Genomic DNA, 21,657 nt, shown 5'->3' on the forward strand with positions numbered 1-21,657 from the left:
GTCTGTGCCCGTGTGTGTGTGTCTGTGCCCGTGTGTGTGTGTCTGTGCCCGTGTGTGTGTCCGTGTACGTGTGTGTGTCCGTGTACGTGTGTGTCCGTGTACGTGTGTGTGTCCGTGTACGTGTGTGTGTCCGCGAGTGTGTATGCGAGTGTGGGTGTGTATGCGAGTGTGGGTGTGTATGCGAGTGTGGGTGTGTATGCGAGTGTGGGTGTGTATGCGAGTGTGGGTGTGTGTATGCGAGTGTGTGTGTGTGTATGCGAGTGTGTGTGTGTGTATGCGAGTGTGTGTGTGTGTATGCGAGTGTGTTTGTGTGTATGCGAGTGTGTGTGTGTATGCGAGTGTGTGTGTGTGTGTATGCGAGTGTGTGTGTATGCGAGTGTGTGTGTATGCGAGTGTGTGTGTGTGTGTGTATGCGAGTGTGTGTGTGTGTGTGTGTATGCGAGTGTGTGTGTGTGTGTGTGTATGCGAGTGTGTGTGTGTGTGTATGCGAGTGTGTGTGTGTGTGTGTGTGTGTGTATGCGAGTGTGTGTGTGTGTGTGTGTATGCGAGTGTGTGTGTGTGTGTGTGTGTGTGTGTGTATGCGAGTGTGTGTGTGTGTGTATGCGAGTGTGTGTGTCTGTGAGTGTGTCTGTGTGTGTGTGTGTGTGTGTGTGTCTGTCTGTGTGTGAGTGTGTGTGTGTGTGTGTGTTTCTTTACTTTGCGTAGCTGAACATGTTTTCCATAGGTCTTACTCAGTAAGACACCATCTTTCCTGGTAATCTGTTAACTCACACAGAAGCCAATAAATTCCCAGGGATTCTGGCTGGATGTCATTCCAATCACTTGCTTTTGTCCTGGAATTTGTCTGTGTGATCCCCATGTAAAATGATCTGATTATATGGATTACAGACATTTTACTAGCTGTGCTTAAGGATCAATAATTTGAAGAACCTGTATATATTTCTACCAGGCTTGAATCTAAACCATTTCGAACACAAAGGTTAAAAATTTTAACCATGGAAAGTTTTAAAACTTGTACTTCTGATGCTGAGTATATACAGTATTTTATCAGCTGTAGTTAAATCCGTAAGTGCTTATACACAGAGCAAAGTTATGTGCACGCTGACCTATATGTTTTTCTTGGTTTATTATGTAGCAGCAATACATATCTCTTTAATGGTTTGTTGGAAATGCCAGTTACATAGTTGTACTTGCAATATTTCAAATTGTCATCAATAATCTTCAAACCTGTGCGTTTCCCACTTCTAAAGGCCGCCATGAAAGTAATTTGAGTTGGTGTACAAGAGAAACATTGTGGAGGGTTTTGAATTAAATTCCTCCAACATACACCGGCTCTGACTCCGAGCACAAGTGGCACTCGCAGCGATTGTTAGTCAAATCCAATCTCTAGTATTGAGATTCTGCCCTCAGTAATGCCATCGTGGTTCTCCTCATGTCTGTCATCAAATAATTTTACCCTTAATTACGTTTAGATAATTCGCCCTCCTCATTATTCCTCAGTTTTTTCAGTCTTCTATGTACCTTTTATTACAGTATAATACTAATGATAAAACCTAACACAGGCACTATTAGCACGACTCACATGCATCTCAGGCCCAGCGAAGGCAGACGGAAAGTGGTGTGTGTGAGAGAGAGTGAGCGAGAGAGAGAGAGCGAGAGGTGGCTGTAATGGAGCCATTGTCCCTCATCATGGGATATTAGTCAGGGTTAAAATGGCTAATGGAGAGAGATGGGCTCCTCACGTTCTGATCAGGGCTCGGCATGTGAATAAGAATCACGCTGTTATGTGTGAACAAAACGCAGAAACACACAGAGGCTAGTAGACTAGTATTTTTTAATGCAGTGTGATGGAGGAGAACTAGCTAATAGGTGGAAATTGGCAACTAAATTGCAAGAAAATGTGGTTAAAAAGAAAAGAAATCCTCCTAGGTGATTACTCAGTCAACAGGAAGTGGGTGCACATTTGTCCTGCCGTACCGAGTGCACCCTGCTGTGCACATCCTGTGCGTTTGTGCTTTATTAATAGTGTTAAATAAAGGTAACAAGATACTGGTGTTTTACTTGTTATCATAAACTGTCTCTGTTTCATTGTTGTCTTTGTTCATTTACCCTCAGTACTTTTTTCTGTCACTAATGTGATGGGATCTTGATTGTCATTGGTTCAGTCAGAGAAAACAATGTAAACATCAGCCTTCCTTTGCACCTTTAATAAAGAGTAATTCAGAGTTGATTCCCAAATGACTTTACAGAGCGTCTTTCAGAATTATTGCCACCGTTCATAATTAATCATCATTCAAACTTTCCACAGAAACAAAATTAATAATTCCCTCCGAAACCCTACTTGCCTCTGACAAGCAGTTAAAACAGAGCTTCTAACAAGACAATGAGATAAATGTACTTCCAAATCAAAGAGAAACACAAAATCAGTGTTTTGCAATGATAATCTACAAGTTTATTTTTTACACTGACAGTTTGGTGTGAAATGCATGTTTTTCATAGAAACATTGGTAATGTGAAAGCTGTCCTGTGGGCCAGGAAGTACACTATGGTAGCAATGGAGGTGGTGAGAGTTCAGTTGCTGGAACTGTGCTATGATTCCTGTGAATCTAAACACAGCTCGTACTCTGGTCTGCACTCGTTCAGGATTTACGGTAAACTGCGTGTGTGTTTTAGCCGATGACATCATAATTTTCCAACCCACATGTGTAGCATGAGAGACAGGGGAACCTTGTGGGACACAGAAGAGGTGAGGAGCCTTACTGCATATAATAGCTCCAAAATAATTAACATTGTTAACAGAGTTCAATAAAATCAAGTGTCAGGAACCAGACCAGTGCTGGTGGGGCACTGGGAACAATCACACTTGTATTCAGACCACAGCAAACGAAACCAGAGTGAAAACCAACTTAGTCTTGTATAAAGTTGCAAGACTTCACGCAAGACACGTGCAATAGTTCAAGGTTTAGTGAATAAAGGAGTGGACCAGGGAGTGGACTCTCTGTAAGTGTCTCCAGTCTTGTTACAATTGCATCATGTAAAAATACTTGTGTGTGTGTTCATGTGTAACTGTACAGGGTTGAGCTCAAAGAGATGCTAATTTTTCTTTTTATATAGTAATTGCTGCTCATTTTTATGAACTATTAGTATTATTCTGGAGAGAAGCATAAGACCCCGTATAGGACACTGACAACCTACATTGTGCTGCACAAATGTGTTATTTGTTATTCAGCCAAATAAACAGCATGACTCTTTGACATTACATTAATACATTTGTTGAAGACATCGGATGTCCTTTATAAGTCTGATGTACTTTCATGATTATGATTTAGTTTCATATTTGCGACCACGCCACTGTTTGTATTGCTGCAGAAACCGCATTAATATGGAAAGAAACTGCATTGTAAATGTCTGAAGTGTGAGTGCTTTTCTCCAGCATGCCGCATTTACGGCCCTGCTCCACTCAGCATTCTCATTTCCTCGTCCTTCTCAGCATGAGAGTCCTCTCCCATCACTGTCTCCCAGCAGTGAGTCAGACAGGAACATACAGCTGCTCTCTGCAACCCATCTGCCCCAATCCAGCCCACGGTGGAGGAGCACTCACAAGCCCATTTAGCCAGCTTTCTTATAGACTGTTTAGGACTTCAGCTCTGTCCCTTTGGATAAGAGGCACCACAGAGTGTCCTGGTGTGGGCTGTAGTTATAGGCCTCTAAAAGGAATTACACACTTTGATGCCTAGACCTCCCCACTTTAGCTTGACAAGATGCTGCTCTCTGGCTGTGGTACTGATCTAATGATATCTCAGGATCCATTTGGAGTGATATGTGTGTTGGAGTGGGGGGTTTGAGCTGGTTTTATCATGTGAGATGTACAGTATGTTCTAGATGCTCTTGTAGGCAGTGAGGCAGTAAAATCGCATTAAATTCTCTCTCTCTCTCTCTCTCTCTCTCTCTCTTTCTCTCTTCCTTTCTCTCTCTCTTTCTCTCTATCTCTATCAAAAAAGTTCTTTAAGTTGTGTGTTATGTTTGTTTAGAGAAAGAGAGCGTGTGGGTGGCTCAGGCTTGGTGAAGGACAGAGCGAAGAACATGCCAAAAGGTTTCCATCGAGTCAATTTTGCAGGTAAGCTCTCATTCTCACCATTTTTACTAACACCATAGGAATTTCCAAGGATGTCTGCCAGACCTTAAAGTCATCATTTGCCCTTCAAGAGTATTTACCCATTCTTCTATATTACAGAGAGTTTCTTTGTATTTTGTTTAACTAATACACCAGGTTTCCAGGTACTTTACCTGCAGAGCCAGAAGTATGTGAGTGCCAAAGTCTTCAGAAAAATTGTGGAAAAAAGTCTGGAAATAACCTCAGTGCCACGTTCCTTATTGAACTGGAAGAAAAAGCTTCCAATGACCTGGTTTCATAAGTGAGCACACACTGTAACTATTACTCTGCTACAGTGCCTTTTGCTTAATACAGCACTTGGGTAAGAATATACCAGCTTAGCACATCTTGATTTGCCAAGTGTATTACACTCTTCTTTGCAAAAATTCTCCAGATCTATGAAACTGCAAGGGGATCTCCTGTGCTCAGCCCTCTTCAAGTCATTTCACAGGTTTTAATAGGATCTGACCTTTCCATTGGGGAAAAACAAAAAGAAACCTTGATTTTCTTCTCCTGAAACTGCTCCATTGTTGACTTCAATTAAGTGACATTTCAGACACAATATAACAGTCCAACCATAGATCCTGAAGACGCTCACTTCTAGCTTCTAGCGTCCTAAATTTGTCCTATATTCATTTTCATCTTTATCTGAAGACGTTTTATATTTTAAGTCTGTAGTTAAATTTATGAAAACGCATCATTCACCATGTCTGCAAATGATGTTGCTAATAAGTCTACTAGTAACTGTTTTGAACTAGGAAGAGGTTTTATGTTGTAAAAACAGTCGGGCTAGGACTTAAGTACTTAACTCTGTGTTGTTTTATGTAGCTTTATGTCATTTTATGTAGCTCCAAGGTCCTGGAGTAACGTTGTTTCATTTCACTGTGTACTGCGTCAGCTATATATGATTTGAAATGACGATAAAAGCTTGACTTGATATAGGAAGGTCTCTTGGCAGCTTCATTATGGCAGCTTTTGTCTTGTCATTTTGTCGATTTTGAAGAGACGGCCTGTTCTTCTTAATTGCTCATTTTCTTCACTTCTTCTTAACTCCCTTCATTGTGTTCCATCATATTTATTTTGGAAATTCTTTACTTATCTCTCTCCTGAATGATGCCTTTTGTCAGTGAGATCCTGTATATCTCAGGTCTTCAGTCTTATCCACAAAAGTTCAGTGTGGCTGCAGACTTTCAGTCTCACCAGGCAGAAGCCACACTGTGTTTAATCCGTTCATCTTAGTTTCTGGTCAGCTGTCAACTGAACCTCGTATTTGCTGGTAGAAAAGCCTGAAGACACACCAGCCTTCTGCAGATACAATTGAAAACCCCTCATGTACGTGATCTTTAATAGATAAATCAATAAATTGATGACTTTATTAATCCCAGAGGGAGTTTTTTGGACCATGTTTTCAGCAGTCAGATGAAATCAAGATGATGTTTGCACTTTATTTGGGGTTTTTCCACTTCATCGATAATGATCACTTTGTTGCTTTGAGTTGCTGTAAGTGTGAACATAGCATTAACTTGTCACCTGTGTTGTATGTCAAAAAAAGTCATGTGGAAATATTAATTAGTTAAAAGTTATAAGGTGGTATCTGATTTCACCTTACTGAGGATTAAATGTTAATTGTCTATTATCTAGCAGTCACTGAACTGTCAGAGGCAATCTCGTCATTCCAAGGTCTGGATCTGACCTCATGTCATGCACACACTGCATAATACAGGGTTTAATTTTTTTTATTATTTTTTTTATTTTAATTACTATGTTTTAATGGTGTGACCTCTATATCTGTTAATTTTTGTATTTTGTGGAATATACAGTGTGAGGTTTTATTTATTTATTTAGATTTTTTGGTGTAACATTATGGCAAATTTCTTAAATTACATCAGAAAGTGTTCTGAACTCAAATGGCATTGAACTCCATTTTAAAAGTATGACATTTTAACTTTAAACTACCTGCAGACATGCTGAATTTCTCATTTCATTCTTGAAGTTTATGAATCATTACCCTGATCACCTCTGGGCTTTGTCATGCACTACCTTTTGCATTTGACTGCTTGATCCAGACCTTGAAGTGAACACCTCTCAGACAGTCATTATTTATGTACCGCCTCTGTGCGCACATCCATTTTTTGTTTTAATAGAGCATACATTGGTATCGGAGTCAAAAGCACCCTGCGACGCCCCACGCTCTAACCCGCGGCACTGACATTTACATTCCATGCAGTGCGTATGCACCTTCAGTGCTTTAGCTTCGGGAGGAGAGAGAGGGAGATGGAGTGAAAGAGAGAGACAGAGACAGGAGGGAGAGCGAAGTACAAAGCAATACACACACACACAAACAACACTTGTCAGATCACCGGTTTAGGAATATTAAACACTACAATTAGGATTCTGCTGTGAAGTGGGAGTGAGCGAGAACCAGAGAGGTAGAGATAAAGATGAGAGCGAGTGCATGCTCGTGGCTGCAAGTTTTGGTAATTACGTAGCTGGCACTCTGAGTGAACCTGCCGAGGTGTCAGTGCTCGTCATCTCTCTACCTGATCAGGAATAGCCTCATGCCAGAACAGGGAGCAGGGGGAGGGCACAGAGAGGAGCGTGAGAGAATGTGTGTGAGAGAGAGAAAGAGAGAGCCCTACAGACTTTGCTGCTCTGCTCGTTGCCTTGCACTTTTTTTTTTTTTTTTTTTTTTTTTTCTTTTTTTCTTAAACTACGTGTTCCCTATACTGATGTGCAGGACATCAATTTTTGATGATGCATCCGTAGGCTCTCAGCCATGTGCTGTATTTCTGGCAGTGCTGCGGTTCTCGCAGTGTGTGCAGGTCCGTGGTGCCTTGTTAACTTCATCCTGAGCTGTCTGCCCACTGAATGCACTCTGCACTTATCTGACTTAGGCACCGAGGGTGGAGGATTTACTGGGAAGTATAGATGCATGTGCAACACATTGTTAAGGCAGTTTTGACATTTGCAAAATCGGGAAGGAAAAAAGCAATATTCAAATGAGCCCTCGGACTATTCGCGATAAGATTTATGTATGTTTTAACCCAGTCTAATCCGTGTAATCACAGTATACTATTTTTGTAGCCCAAATAAGCAGAATGTCAATAAATATGTCAGATTACTCCTCTTTGGACATTTGTAGTGTATTTGGCAAACTCTGAAGTGTTTTTGATTGCAAAGACTTACAAGGCATTTTCAAATAAAACTAAATTTAACCATTTTAACATAACTGCTTTTGGCTCAGCAATATTCGCCACAGGCGCAATCCCAAACTGTTTTACTTCTCCATCCTTTCACCTAAATTCCCTGGTAATTTCACAACTTTGCTTGAAGTGACACGTGTCTTGGTAGAAAATATTCTCTAATTGCACAAGAACACACTATAACCCGACGCCTACAAACAGCTTCCTTTAAATCGTTACCTGCGTTTATCCGAGCCATCATGCCCAACGTCACACCTCGTTCAAGCACATAGTGCTCCAGAAAAAAAAGAATGAAAAAAAAAGCACCCCACGCACATTTGACATCTCTACTTAAGAGCGAAATGTCGGCTAGTTGGGGAATTTATAGAAAAGGACAGGACAGATTTTATCCTTTCCATGCTTGTAAATGCTGAGTATGCAATTATCCTTATAATGGAGGCGTTGTGTCCAAATTGGAGCCATTAAAATGATTTAACTGGGCGAAGATTGGGCCTGGCATTTGTGAGGATGTGTACACACTGGGAGTTAAGGAACGTTTAATCACTGCATTTTAGAGCCTATTAGGTGGAGAAAAGGACCAGTGCAAGTCCAGACCAGCTGAGATGCCAAGCTACTCATTAAGTCATAGTTTTATTGCCTTCTGTTTGTTTCATTTTTTTTAGAATCTACTGCTAATTAGCTTGTTTTTTTTTTCTCCTCCTGTAAGCCTTTTGAGAAATAATTTTCACACGTTTGGCTGGTTGGCTTTTGGCTGCACTTTTCTACTGGAACTGCCATTTTCAATAGACTGTACTGTGAAGAGATCAACCGCAATTATTTTGCCGTTTTGAATTTCAAATATGTGCATCCATTGGACTAAACGCACCAGCCTGAAAGTGATATTAAATTTTGGACATGTCCAGTGAGTATGAAGCATCGTTGGCGGTGATGCTAGCACCACCAGGTTTCATGACTTTTGTTGCCTGTGGACTGATTTAGGACTCCGTTGCAAAAGGTTTCAGCGTGGGCTGCCCTCCGTGTTGGCACTTCCACTTTATTTAACAGCTGGTGTTCGGTGCTCATCAAGCAGGCCAGGGTTTTTCTTTCCCCCCAACCAATCCACTCTACACGAACACTGCATAGATGCAACCTCAACAACAGCCACATATGGTCATTCCCATAAAAGCTTATTTTGTGTTTGATCTGTGTTGAAAGATGGCTCTTGAAATGCAAAAACGTCTTGATGTTAAAGGGGTTGCAGCATCTCTTTTTCTTTCTTTTTTTTCCCCTTAAATCTCTATCTAGAAGAAAGGGCAGTGTCTGCAGTGTCTGCTTTTCTTCCTTTCCGCCCTTTGCTGGGTTTTATCGAGCTGGCCAAGGCTGCAGAGAGGCAGGCACCCTGGTGAGAGCTAGTAAAGCATTTATTAGCAGCTTTGCACTGGCATAATATGCTGGCAGCCAGAGAGGCACTCATGCTTGGCCTTTAACTTTCTTGTGAAGTTCAGCCATACATGAAAAAGGGGCGCAGCACAACCTCTAATATATTCTTCATTCATATTGTATCAGAAAAGGAAGAGATGGCAGGAGGGGAGAATAGCCAAAAAGAAAATGTAAATAAAAAGCCTCTGGAGGTCGGTGATGATGTACTATGCCGGGCTGCACGTCACACGAGTCCATTTGCGATTCCCAGCGGAGCTCCTGAACCCAGCATGTGTGAAAAGCCCTGTTGTAGGCATTGTGCAAGAGATATGTACCATAACCTGGAGCAACTCACAATATGGACAGGAAGGAAGCCTCTTTTCCCACACTCAAACTTTGGGGTGCAAGCTAAGAGTCTGTAGTGCGCATGAGCTAATGGTGAGGGGGAGTGGAAAGAGGAAACGGATGAGTTCATTTCATCAGAGATTTTCTCATCTAGAAAATTGAGGTCATTTTTAGTTCAGCGGTAATATTTTATGTGTGCGTTTAGAAACTGTGGGAATTTAGACTCTCTTTCTGGTTGCCGTCTTGCCATTTACAACGCAGTGGAGCCGATGAGGAGGGCACACCCTAATTCAGAACAATGAACTCCTGTCCTTCTCCCCTGTTTTTCTTTCAATGATCTTAATGTAGGGGAGACACTCCTGCATCGAGCCTGCAAGAGGAACCAGGTGCAGACGGTGCTGAAGATCCTCAGACTGCCTGGAGTGGATGCCAATGTTAAAGGTAGTTCTTTCTGTCTCTCCTCCCTAAACCCCTTACAATCTTGTGTAGCTCTTTTTACAGAGAGCCTTTCGTTACTCGAGAGAGAAGTGTACGTCACAGGTCTGACCTTAAGAGTAGAACGAAACAGGAGTAAGTCTGCATAACTCTGATTTGTTTAATCTGAATTTTCTGTTGTAATTTAAATGATATTTTCAGCAAGGCCTGTACAAAATCATAACTTTATTACCATTAATGGAAATGTTGTGTACAGTATATATACACTCACCGGCCACTTTATTAAGAACACACTTTCTCATTCAAAATAGCCAAAACATCCAGTTAGCACAGTTCTGCAGGCAGAAACACTTTGACGTCAGAGGAGAATGGGTTCAAGCTGATACGAAGGCTGCAGTACTTTGAATAACTACTTTTTACAGCCATGCTGTGCAGAAAGGCACCTCAGAATGGAAACATGTCAGCAGTAGATGGGTTAAGCAGGAGACCGCACAGAGTTATACTCAATAAGAGGAATCTGAGGCAACAGTTATGATAAAGATTAGATGTTTGTCCGATCATAAATCCAGTAATAAAAAAAGCCGCAGTTACTGAAACGATTTTCTTTTTATAGTGTTTTCTGTGTTGCTCATTTGAGTTTATGTTGATGAGAGATTTGTTGAGGTTTGGGTCACAAACACTACATCAATCTAAACTATAAACTTAGAATGTTTGTTAGAGGTTTTATCATCCAGCCCTTTGTTAAAGTGCTGTTTAATACCTGTGTAGACCATGCAGGCTGGACTCCCCTACATGAAGCGTGTAACCATGGCAGCAGGGAGTGTGTGAAGGCTTTACTGCAGCACTGCCCCGGCCTGCAGCTGGGAAGCCAGGTAGAAGGAGTGAGTCCACTGCATGATGCCCTGAATAACCAGCACACAAACATCGCCAAGATGCTTCTGCGCCATGCAGGTTAGTACACACATACACACACAGATTACAGTGATGCGTCTGCGCCATGCAGGTTAGTACACACATACACACACAGATTATAGTGATGCGTCTGCGCCATGCAGGTTAGTACACACATACACACACAGATTACATTGATGTGTCTGCGCCATGCAGGTTAGTACACACATACACACACAGATTACAGTGATGCCTCTGTGCCATGCAGGTTAGTACACACATACACACACAGATTACAGTGATGCGTCTGCGCCATGCAGGTTAGTACACACATACACATTATAATGATGCTGCTTTGCCATGCAGGTTAGTGCACACACATTATAATGATGCTGCTTTGCCATGCAGGTTAGTACACATACACATTATAATGATGCTGCTTTGCCATGCAGGTTAGTACACATACACATTATAATGATGCTGCTTTGCCATGCAGGTTAGTACACATACACATTATAATGATGCTGCTTTGCCATGCAGGTTAGTACACACACACATTATAATGATGCTGCTTTGCCATGCAGGTTAGTACACATACACATTATAATGATGCTGCTTTGCCATGCAGGTTAGTACACATACACATTATAATGATGCTGCTTTGCCATGCAGGTTAGTACACATACACATTATAATGATGCTGCTTTGCCATGCAGGTTAGTACACATACACATTATAATGATGCTGCTTTGCCATGCAGGTTAGTACACACATACACCCACACTTACACACACTTGTCACAGTGATGATGCTGTACCATTCAGGTACACACACACACACACACACACACACACACACACACACAACAATGATGCTGCTCTGCCATGCAGGATGCACACACAAACACACGCACACACTAATCACACTGATGCTGCTCTGCCATGCAGGTATACACACATACATGGATGCTTACAAACACTCATCACAGTGATGCTGATGTTCACTTTAAGTGGTCAGGGAATGGTCATTTTTTCTTTTGAAATGAAAATCTTTATGGAAAATCCTGTAAACATTACTGTACGTATGTAAATGCGTAATAATAAATAAATGCACCCATTTGGATTCACTCCTGCTTCATAGTAAGTTCTGATAGAGCCTCCAGCAAACAGTTCTGATTTTTTTTGGAATGCAACAAACCAGGAAAAATCAAGTAAATCTTTCATTGTTATTAGATGGCTATTTTTGTCATCAGTAAATAATTCTGATTTGGAAAAGGCATTGTTTTTGTGAAAGATACTTCCTTAGCTCACTCAAGTCACATTAGATAGAAAACTTGCCAGAATGTTCCACAGATGATTGCTTGTTCTTTTTCCAAGCTTCACATGTCTAGTTTGGGTGAGCCTGTGCCCACTTGTAGCCTCAGCTTCCTGTTCTTGCCTGACAGCACTGGTACACAGACGTGAGTTTTGTTCTGCTTTTGTAGCCCCTCACACCACATGTTACATGTTCAAAATTACCGTAGCCTTCCTGAAGGCTCAAACTTGTCTGCTCATTCTCCTCTGTCCTCTCCCATCAACATGGTGTTTCCACCTCGGTTCTCTTTAAACTCTGGAGACCTTAATAATCCCTAAAGTCTAGAAATTTCTGAAATATTCACACCAGTCCCTAAGATCACTAATCCCAGCGTTCTATTTCATATGAACATTAACTGAAGCTTGAACATTAACCAAATGATTTTATGCCTTGTGCTTCTTCCACAAGATTTTCCTATTTGGACATTTGCATTGCATTTGAATGAACAGTAAAGGTGTTTCTAATACAGTGTCCAGTAACCTTGTGTTTGCATGTCAGTCAGTGCTGTAGAAGTACTGTATCGTTCATCTGAGCGTTAATATCATATTGTCATATCACCTTGCCCTATTGCACATCACTTACTCATGTGCAAAACAACTGCACACACACACACACACACACGCACACACTCTTCAGATCCAAAGCCCTTCTTAGGACTCAGTAGCAGTAGGAATTTCAGTAGCACTCCCTCGTATTCCCAAGTGTACACTTTCATATGCTAACTGCCCAATCTCTTTCCTCTTCTATGAGCATTATATATGTGAGCTATTCTCTGTACATAGGCATATTAGAATATTATTTGATATTACTGTGACTCAGTATTTCAGTGAGCACGCTCTAGCTCGAACTCCTATGAGAATCATGGCAGCGCTTATTGATATTGGAAGATGGAGGCGTCTTTTCATGTAGCACAGAGAGTCAGGACGGGGGGTGGAGGGGGAACCGTGTCATCTCTGCTTTAGTGAAGGATGCCAGTGAATACACATTTTTCACTGCAGTTAAGTACATTACAGATAATGGAGCAGTGTGGACTACCGCGCATTACATAAGATAATAAATGAGACGAGGACGTCTAAATCTGGACTGTGCTTCATAGAGTAACACCTCACATCTTCAGTACTTTTCACTCCGTTCAGCTTGAAGCAATGTAAAATACTCCTGAATGTGCTATTTTAAACAAGTAATTTATGTAGAAGAATAAATTGTTTAATATTTGTAATGCCCAAGAAAATGTGAACAATGGTCTAGAAACATTTTCTTGTCCCTTGTCTACATTTAAAAAATGTATGTATGTGTATAAAAATAGGAAATGGAGGAGTAGATTTCAGTATGTTCATTTTTGGTCATATTTACAATTATTAATACCGAAGAATGCGTGACTCACACAGTCAAACAGCAACATTATATTAAAATCAGTCCGGAATTTGTTCCATGCAATGTTTTCAGTGATGTCATGCAGTTTTGTGAGCACAGGAATATTGTTGTGTGTCTGATTATTTGCATATCATTAAGCTGTTGAATAGTGAAAGCATTAAATCGCATGTAAACACAGTGCAGGATGATGGTTAAAGGATGATGTGGGGGGAGAAGAGGATGAAACAAACTCTTTCTCACACGCCCGACACTGCTCGCCGCTCTCCTCTGCTCCGACTAATTATAGTTAATTTGATTCCGCTCTCCCATTAACACATGTACATATTCTGGCCTCAAAAAGTAAATTAGATTGGGATTGTTTGGTCCCGGTGAGAATGTTTTTTTTTTCCGAGCCGGCGGAGATTGGCCCAATAGCAGCGAGTGAAAAGAGGTCAGAGGAGGATGTTTAGGAAAATTAGAAGTGTGATGTGTCTGGGAAGCAGACATCTACTTGAGTACCCATGCCACGCGCATACACACGCATACTGAGCTTGACTTTGTGCTGCTTGTCATTCTGCTGCAGGACATTACTGTAGAAATGCAGTGTTGTCAAAAGCTTATTTAAAATGTTCACATGGCTTTAAAATAATATTGTGGCAAAAAATGTTGCTCATTTTGTGGCCACGTATGAAAAATAGGATGACTCGCACACACCGATTTGTTACATATCCACTTTTATTGCGCTGATGATGCATAAGCTGAGTGAATGTTACTGATGGTTTGTGGTAAGCACGAACTACTAAGCGAACACACTAGAGACTGCTTAGCTAGTTAGCACTGTGTAGATTCTGAATGGGTTCAGTGTAGATACCAGGGAAAAAAGGTGAATATTTCAACAAAAGGAGGATCTATCCCATCATTTCATAGCTTCAGGCCTTCGTTGTTGTTTTTCCCTCCCCCACCTGCCTTGATGCTGGCTCTCATCCATGAAGTTGTGCTTGCTGCAAATTGCTAACATCAAGAAGGATTATTAAGCGAATGCTGGAAAAGCACATTAAATCACATTTGACTAGTTTGAGAAATCTTTATAGGAAATTTTAATTAGATTTGAAACCACATGCAAATGTGGCTTAGGTTTTTATTCTTTTTTGTGTTCAGATCAGATTGGCTTTGCCAAGAAGTCTTATTTAAGCTGTTTCTCTAAACAGAGTTGTAGTGTTTTGTCTGCAGTTGTACATTATTTAGTGTTTGTACAGTATGACCACCACCCCCATCTCCCTGAACTGTTCTCAGCACTTGTTATGATCGAACATGTGGGTTCGATCATAACCTCCATTCGGCTTTCAGTCCGTTTTTCCCTCTGTCCTCCTTAGCCATGCAGGCAGGCAGCACACGTTCACTTCGCTTGTGCTGATAGTTGCTTTCATCTGGGCCAAGCAGGTCAACTGATCCAGTGCCCCAAACACAGCTCTCTCAATTGCAGCATCCTCCCCATGAAATAATCATTCCTGCTGGAGGACACAGGCTCAGCTACAGGTTCAAGCTTACTCTCTGAACCATGGGCTCTGGCAGGCTGTGACTGAGGATGCCTTTTGCCCTTATTTTGCCAAAAACACACACACCATCACATAGGCACAACACAGCACACAACCAACTATCTGCTTTTTAAGACTTAGTTTAGAATTTTGTACAATGAGAAACTCCTTCCTGATTGGAATGGAGCGCGACACACCAACCGCAGCAGCTCGAATCCAAACCGTGCTGGAGTTCGCCAGGTGGAGGAGGAGGAGAGGCCAATGAAAGAGCCTTCACATGGCAGCTATGGGTCTCGAATCTTAATGGAGATGCTGTGGCTGTGAATGCACGGCTTGAATGAGAGACGGCTGACACTGTGGATTCGGAGCCAGCTTTCAAACAGGCTGTGGGGGTCCTCATGAAAGCTGGGTAGCAAGTGCTGTATGGAAAAGCCTGAGCGCACATCACCACTGATAATTTATTGTTACACTGTTGAGATTTGATGGAGTAATTTTTAGAAGTTTGGTATCGTTTCATATAATAATGAACTGAAAATCATTATAGACTCTACATTCAGTTATTACGGCTTATTTTTCTTCCTACACTTACAGAACTACTGGGAGGTGTAGGATGTGATCACCACATCTTTTTTATAAACTTAGAGAAGTGAAAGAACATGTCAGTTTGAAATTAAGGGCCTTGATCAAGAGCCCAACCAGGGGTAGCTTGGTGGTAGTGGGATTAGAAGAACACATGAACTTTCTTTCAAATGCCTTCACCACTGAGCTGTCGCTGACTGTCAAATTGTCTTTTTGTTAATATATATGTTTAAAAGATACGTTTTCACCAACATGCGCCTTAATACGATTCCCATTACTGACAGGAAAAGGGCACCAGACATAAAATACAGACCATACAGACCACGTTTCTTATAACCTCCATGCTTAATAACTTTTACAACGAGAATGGCACAGAAAAGAAATGATTGAGCACAGGCAATTACAAACAGCTCTTTTATTGTGACATAGTTTCCTTTTGAATATGGAAGGCACATTATTCACTAAAATTAACGTGTCCTCCTGTCATGCACTTTTTTTTTTTCACTGGAGTGAATTCGGCTGCATTTCTGCATGATTTCCACTGTAAAAAAATTCCCACTGTACTCAACTCAAATGTCCAAATGGCTCAGTAAAATTAATTTGTTAGTATTTTTACGTTATATTACATTTACATTAGGTTGATGTTTTTATCTAAAGCAACATACAAATGAGAGGATACAATGACCAGTTTTAGTTGCCTGCATTGGTGAATATTTGACTAAAATAAAATATTTTTCCACATAAAATCTCTTGCATGAAAACCTGCCATTGATCAGTGGAACAAAACCTGTAACTCTAAATCGAACCGAGTTTAAATATCGAACCAGTGGCATGTTCTGTGGCCAAACGGTGAGAAACATTCAGTAGTTAAGTGACAAATTTTATTTATGTTGTTCATTAGGTGTTTTTTAATCATTTGGCTTTGCTCATTGGTCCAACTGTGGCTCTCTTGTCTTAACTAAAATGTACATAGCACCTTAACCACTGGCCATGTGGTAAAAGTTTTATACTTGTGTGGGTGTGGAGGCATGTTTGTACACATTTCTTATTTATATATATATATATATATATATATATATATATATATATATATATATATATATATATATATATATATATATATATATATAAAACAACCTAACTTTAACAACTAAAAGGGTTGCTTCTGTTTGCGGAGGTAAAGGTTTCAATTTAAAGAAAGCTTAATTTTTGAGAAGGCATGTTAATTAACTGCATTAACTAATTGTGTGTCTGTGCGTGTGTGTGTGCATGTGTGTGTGCGTGCGCGTGCGTTTTGGATGATTTGCACTGGAAAAAAACCCCAGAATGTTCTGTAACAAGAGTTCTTTATCTGTATGCGTCTGGCTTGTTGTTATGGTCAGTGTGGGTTAGCTCAGTAAAACATGACTGTGCACGTGTGTGTGTGTGTGTGTGTGTGTGTGTGTGTGTGTCTTGAGAGAGCATCATGTTCAAAATATGACACAGTGATGCTAGCAGTTCATGTTCTGATGTTCTGTGCCAGATTACTGCTCTGCCTTTTACCTTGTTACAATCTGCAAGCAGTACATCCAGATTGTGGAGAGATGACATCTGACTGTCTCATTCTCACAGTCATGTACGCTCTATATACACACGCACACACACACACACACACACACACACACACACACACACACTCTTGCTGTTCTTTCGTCCTCCCCTCCTCCCCATTCCAACTCTTCTCTATTTCTAGTCTTTGCCTGCCCTCTAAAGGCCAAGAGGCTGCTTACCGGTTTCTGTGTGTGTCTGTGTGTGTGTGTCTGTGTGTGTGTGTCTGTGTGTGCATCTGTGTGTCTGTGTGTGTGTGTGTCTGTGTGTGCATTTGCATGCTAGTTCCTCAAGTGGCAAAAGCACAAACATTTGGGCACAAATTCTTCTGCTCCTGTTTCCACTCTGTATGTGTGTATGAGAAAGCGCATGGCATACGGCGCCTAATTACAGACATTCACATCTAATCCTCCAGGTGTTTTATTTATCTGCCAAGCACAGTTTTTGCCACAGTAAGCCAATACCTGGGCTCACTTCAATCACTCTCCATGATACACAAGCCAATATCATAGTAAATCCAGGCCAATCATGTGTGTGCATGTGTGCACTGACAGATGTGGATTTCATGGGCCATTGTGAAGAATAGGCAACAGCTCATACCATTGTCCTGGGGAGGTAGGGAGGGCTTCACGTAGCTTGCATTTATCAGCAGCTGCTTTGTGTGTGTGTGTGTGCGTGTGCGTGTGCGTGTGCGTGTGCGTGCTTGTTTGGGAAGGTGCTCATGCCTCAGCTTTTGTCACATTCTGGGTTTCGGCCTGTCAGACACTTTGACATGGCGGCGGTAGGGAGCAGCTCTCTCTCTGAGCCGATGGGTTTGATACAGGACACCATGGGAAAGTAAACAGAAGCGTGTGTTGTATCATCCTGATTTTAAACGAGACACTTGTCTGGCACCGAATATGAAAAGTTCTTATGTCTTTGCTTTTTATATTCATGCATGACTGAATTTCCAGACATGTAGATTACGTTCTGTAATGCTCAATGTCAGTTCATTTTTATCTCCCACTTTAAACAAGGCTCAGTTCAGTTCATACTGTAGCTCATACAACTACAACTACTGGAGCACCAGGGGCTGTCTCAGAGTTTACCAAGGAAATATATCAGTTCTTAACTGCTAATGGGCTGGATACTGCTAATAAGGAAAAGAGCTGGGGTTATTTTCTAATTATTTGCTATTCAAAATATTTAATATGGACATTTTTGTTTGGAAGTTATTATAATAAAATGTATTCTAATACTCCATTCATAGAGACATCATTCAGTAAGATTTAAAAGATTCCACCATTCTAGAGAAACTTGCTGAATTAGTTCAAATAGTACTGAAGTTAATCTGATTGGGATTATTTTTTTATTTTATTTTTTGCTCCTGACAAAAATTCTGACCTATCCTGCCTACTCGTACCATTAGTATTTTTGTTTGTGCCTCCCCTGTTTGTAGTGAACTCTACCGTGTTTATAGTTAATGAATTAGAACTAAGTAGTCATTTCAAGCGAAAGTATGGAGTGCTGTAAATGTGTGGCCCCAGCCTTGTTCAGCATGCTCTCATGTTAATGAAAGTGGCCTTGTTTTGTTTTGCAGAGTGTAGGAAGAAATAAAAATACGCCTGCTTCCACAAATCTTTTGGGTCTCGTAGCATCCAGTTCCCAATGCACGTCTATGCTGAAGTGAACGAAGTGGCTAAAAGCTACAGCTTTTAATAGTTGAGAGTTCTGAGTAGATTTTTAGTAAGATAGTGTTTTGTTTTTATTAATTAATTAGTTTATTTGGTTTTTTCAATATCCTGACTGTTGCATTAGAAGGCTTGTTTCTTAGCCCTATGAAAACTAATAATATGAAATAAAGAATGTGGCAGTAGGTTGTGCGTTGTTATTTATTGTTAGGTTGTGACACAGAACTGTCTATCTTAGTTAACATGCACAAGAGAAAATAAAGAAACCATATCGAAAGGTTTTTGCAGATATGCCTCCCTATTAAAAACTGCAGACTTGGCAGTGCAGTGGTTTGGATAACATTGCTTGTAAGTGTGACCCTGATTTGTCTCACAAATTCTAAAGAAATCAGTTTAGAAAGCTCATGGTTATTTTTAACATGAATTTGTTTACTTCTCAACAAACAAAAATGTTCAGAATTTATCCAAAACAGGGTCTTACACATTACACCCTTTAAAGGAAGTCTCTGCTGCTTATTAGATGAATTGCTGTAGCGATGAATACACCGGCTGTTTAGCTGAGATTTGCATCTTTGCATGTTTTGCATGTGGGCATATGAACTAACTTTCCATGTAAGCAATAAACGTGCTCTCCACAAAACTGAAAGATGCAACCTGCATGCTCTTCTTCAGTCATCCTGAACCCACTTTGTAACTTTGCATTAAAGTGACTTTGAAGCCATTGATCCTGTGCCACCTACAGTATGCATTCCTGCATTATTATCTTTATTATTATTATTGTTATTATTTCAAAAGATCCTTTAAAAGAGACAATTGTCATGATTTTCACACCACCGATACACACTACACAACTGTACACATATTACAAGAAGCATCAGTGTAGTCGTTGCTTCATGCTGCCTCGGTCTTAAGCTGATGACCATTCAAACAAAGATGTCTTACTATTCAAACTAAATGTGGCTCGAAATCCTCATCCTATTTTACTTGGATGCATTTCAAGCATGGTTGCACTGATTAAAATCTTATATTGAGGATGGTGAATATAGGAGGGAAACAGCTTCCAGCATTCATCTAAGAGGCAACTCATTTGTGACTTACTGTAGGATCAGCAAACAATAGTATGGTTAAGTAGTTAATTATAGATTATTTTTTAATACAGTAAAGTGCTACCATTCTGTTCTCATCCTTGGGATAAGTCTATTAGAGAGAGAGAGAGAGAGAGTGTGTGTGTGTGTGTGTGTGTGTGCGCGTGCATGCATGTGTGTGTGTGTGTGAGAGAGAGAATCCTGCTGTTATGGCTTACACTGTACTACTTGATAACACTGTTCTTCTTGACAGCTGAGTTATTCTTATGTCAAATGCAAAAATATCTGCAAACATATCAGTTAAAACTTTTTTCTTAATTCGTCATTTACATCACATGCTTATTGCAAAGAAGGCATTCAGACAGTCTTCTTTTCAAAATGCTTTTTCTAGACTTGTTTGATATAACTCAAATGGTATTGTTTTTTTCTCAATCGTCTTCCATATTTCTCTCCTTCCTCAGTATAGCTTCGCTAAGTGCTCAGACCATCTGAATATGATGGTGTATGCAGATAACCTGTCAGTGTGCACATTGCCTGTGACCTCGAAGGCAAACATCTACCATTATGCCTGCACTTTTCAGTAATCAGTTGCAAAGGAGAAATAATAGAGATGTTTGTTTACCAGGTCGCTGGATCCTCATCTTGGCACACAGTCATTTGTGACTGAAAACCTGGTCTTTTTCTCCCATGTACGAAACAATCATGTTGGCTTTTGACAGCAGCAATTCTTCCAAGCATCAACATTTTCTCTTGCAGGATTTGCTGGAGTGCTGCTGCCAAGTTCACAAATGGGTTTTGGAGTCAAGTGCCATCAAGTACAGTTTTTCTTTAGAAATATAGTAACTGAAAGCAGAGAAAGAGGCTACACTTGACGTGGGCTGATCAAGCCCTACTTTGTGCTCTAATGTCTGTCTGAAAGAGAAAGCTAATTAATAGAAGCTCAGTGCAGAGAGGCACAGCAAGTGCAAACAAGATTAAATATATATTTTTCAGAACTAGTGATGAAGGCATATGGTTGATATTTGCTTTTAAGGCAAATGACAATAGTGAACTTAATGTCTGTGAATGACTGACTTTTTTTTTTTTAATCAAAATCTGTTCATTTAAAACAGAACTTTTTGTCTTCAAATTACAAGGATAAAGACCTATATAGAGGCTTTACAAAAAGCCTTAGGTGAATCTGGCTGAGAAGATACATACCATGGTACTGAAAATAGTGTTAAAGTTTTTGAATATGTAGCTACGAACAGCCAAAGAATTTTTGAGCTATATACAGTATTGTTCTATATCATTATACATCCAAGCTAGAACTCAGAACTGGGCTCTTTTTGCAGCCAAAAAAGTCTGCAAAAAAAAAGTCAAAAAGTCACACTGTAGCACTATCATGAACTGGGATTCACCAGTGGACCAGAAAGAATGTGTCATCTAAGGAATCATGATTAGTTTGAGAGCACACAAGGTTCACAAACTTTAGCCATCTAAAAAAAGCATGCAATAAGATGTTGGAATTCATTTAGTAAGTTAGTAATTTGAGCATGTTTTAAGTAGGCTTTAACTTTGTTGCATTTAAATTTTCTCTCACCTTAAAAAAAATCTAATAGGTACCATAATTAGTGGTGCTGTGAAATCCTGTTATATATGGTGTTATATATGAAGTGACAGATACACAGCGTGTGAAACGACACCGTAGCAAACTGCTCGATTAGGTCAGTGTCGGTGTGTGTGACTTGATCAGACTAGCCATCATTTCATTGGCACAACTTGTGCCATGGAGTGTGAAGCAGTAGCCTCGAGGAACAAGTGGCTGGCACAATCATTTTGTGTGTGTGTGTGTGTGTGTGTGAGAGAGAGAGAGAGAGAGAGAATGGATCCACACAGTGTCCCCTGGCTGAACCCTGCTATATTCCCCCTTATGAACTTTAAACCATTAAAAACATTTCACATTCAATTTCCAGGGTAACAGATACAATGTCTAAAGCAATCAACAGACCTTGTGGCTAACCAGAAAGCACACTCATGGCTGAAGAACCTCAATACAGCCTTGTAAAGCATAGCCCAGGTAGCAGCAAT

General features: G+C 40.4%; 1 protein-coding gene across 4 annotated transcripts in view; it reads left to right on the forward strand.

Moving 5' to 3' along the window:
• The window catches only part of slf1 (SMC5-SMC6 complex localization factor 1), a 36,765-nt gene that overhangs the window by 13,565 nt on the left and 1,543 nt on the right, over window positions 1–21,657 (forward strand). For all 4 annotated transcript variants that reach the window (XM_047818052.1, XM_047818053.1, XM_027145680.2 and 1 more), the window contains 3 exons: window positions 4,032–4,117; window positions 9,448–9,540; window positions 10,303–10,485. In XM_047818052.1, coding sequence (XP_047674008.1) covers window positions 4,032–4,117; window positions 9,448–9,540; window positions 10,303–10,485 — 362 coding nt within the window. The remainder of the gene's footprint in view (window positions 1–4,031; window positions 4,118–9,447; window positions 9,541–10,302; window positions 10,486–21,657) is intronic.

Source organism: Tachysurus fulvidraco, chromosome 9 (genome assembly GCF_022655615.1).
Source record: "Tachysurus fulvidraco isolate hzauxx_2018 chromosome 9, HZAU_PFXX_2.0, whole genome shotgun sequence".
NCBI classification, from domain to species: Eukaryota; Metazoa; Chordata; class Actinopteri; order Siluriformes; family Bagridae; genus Tachysurus; species Tachysurus fulvidraco.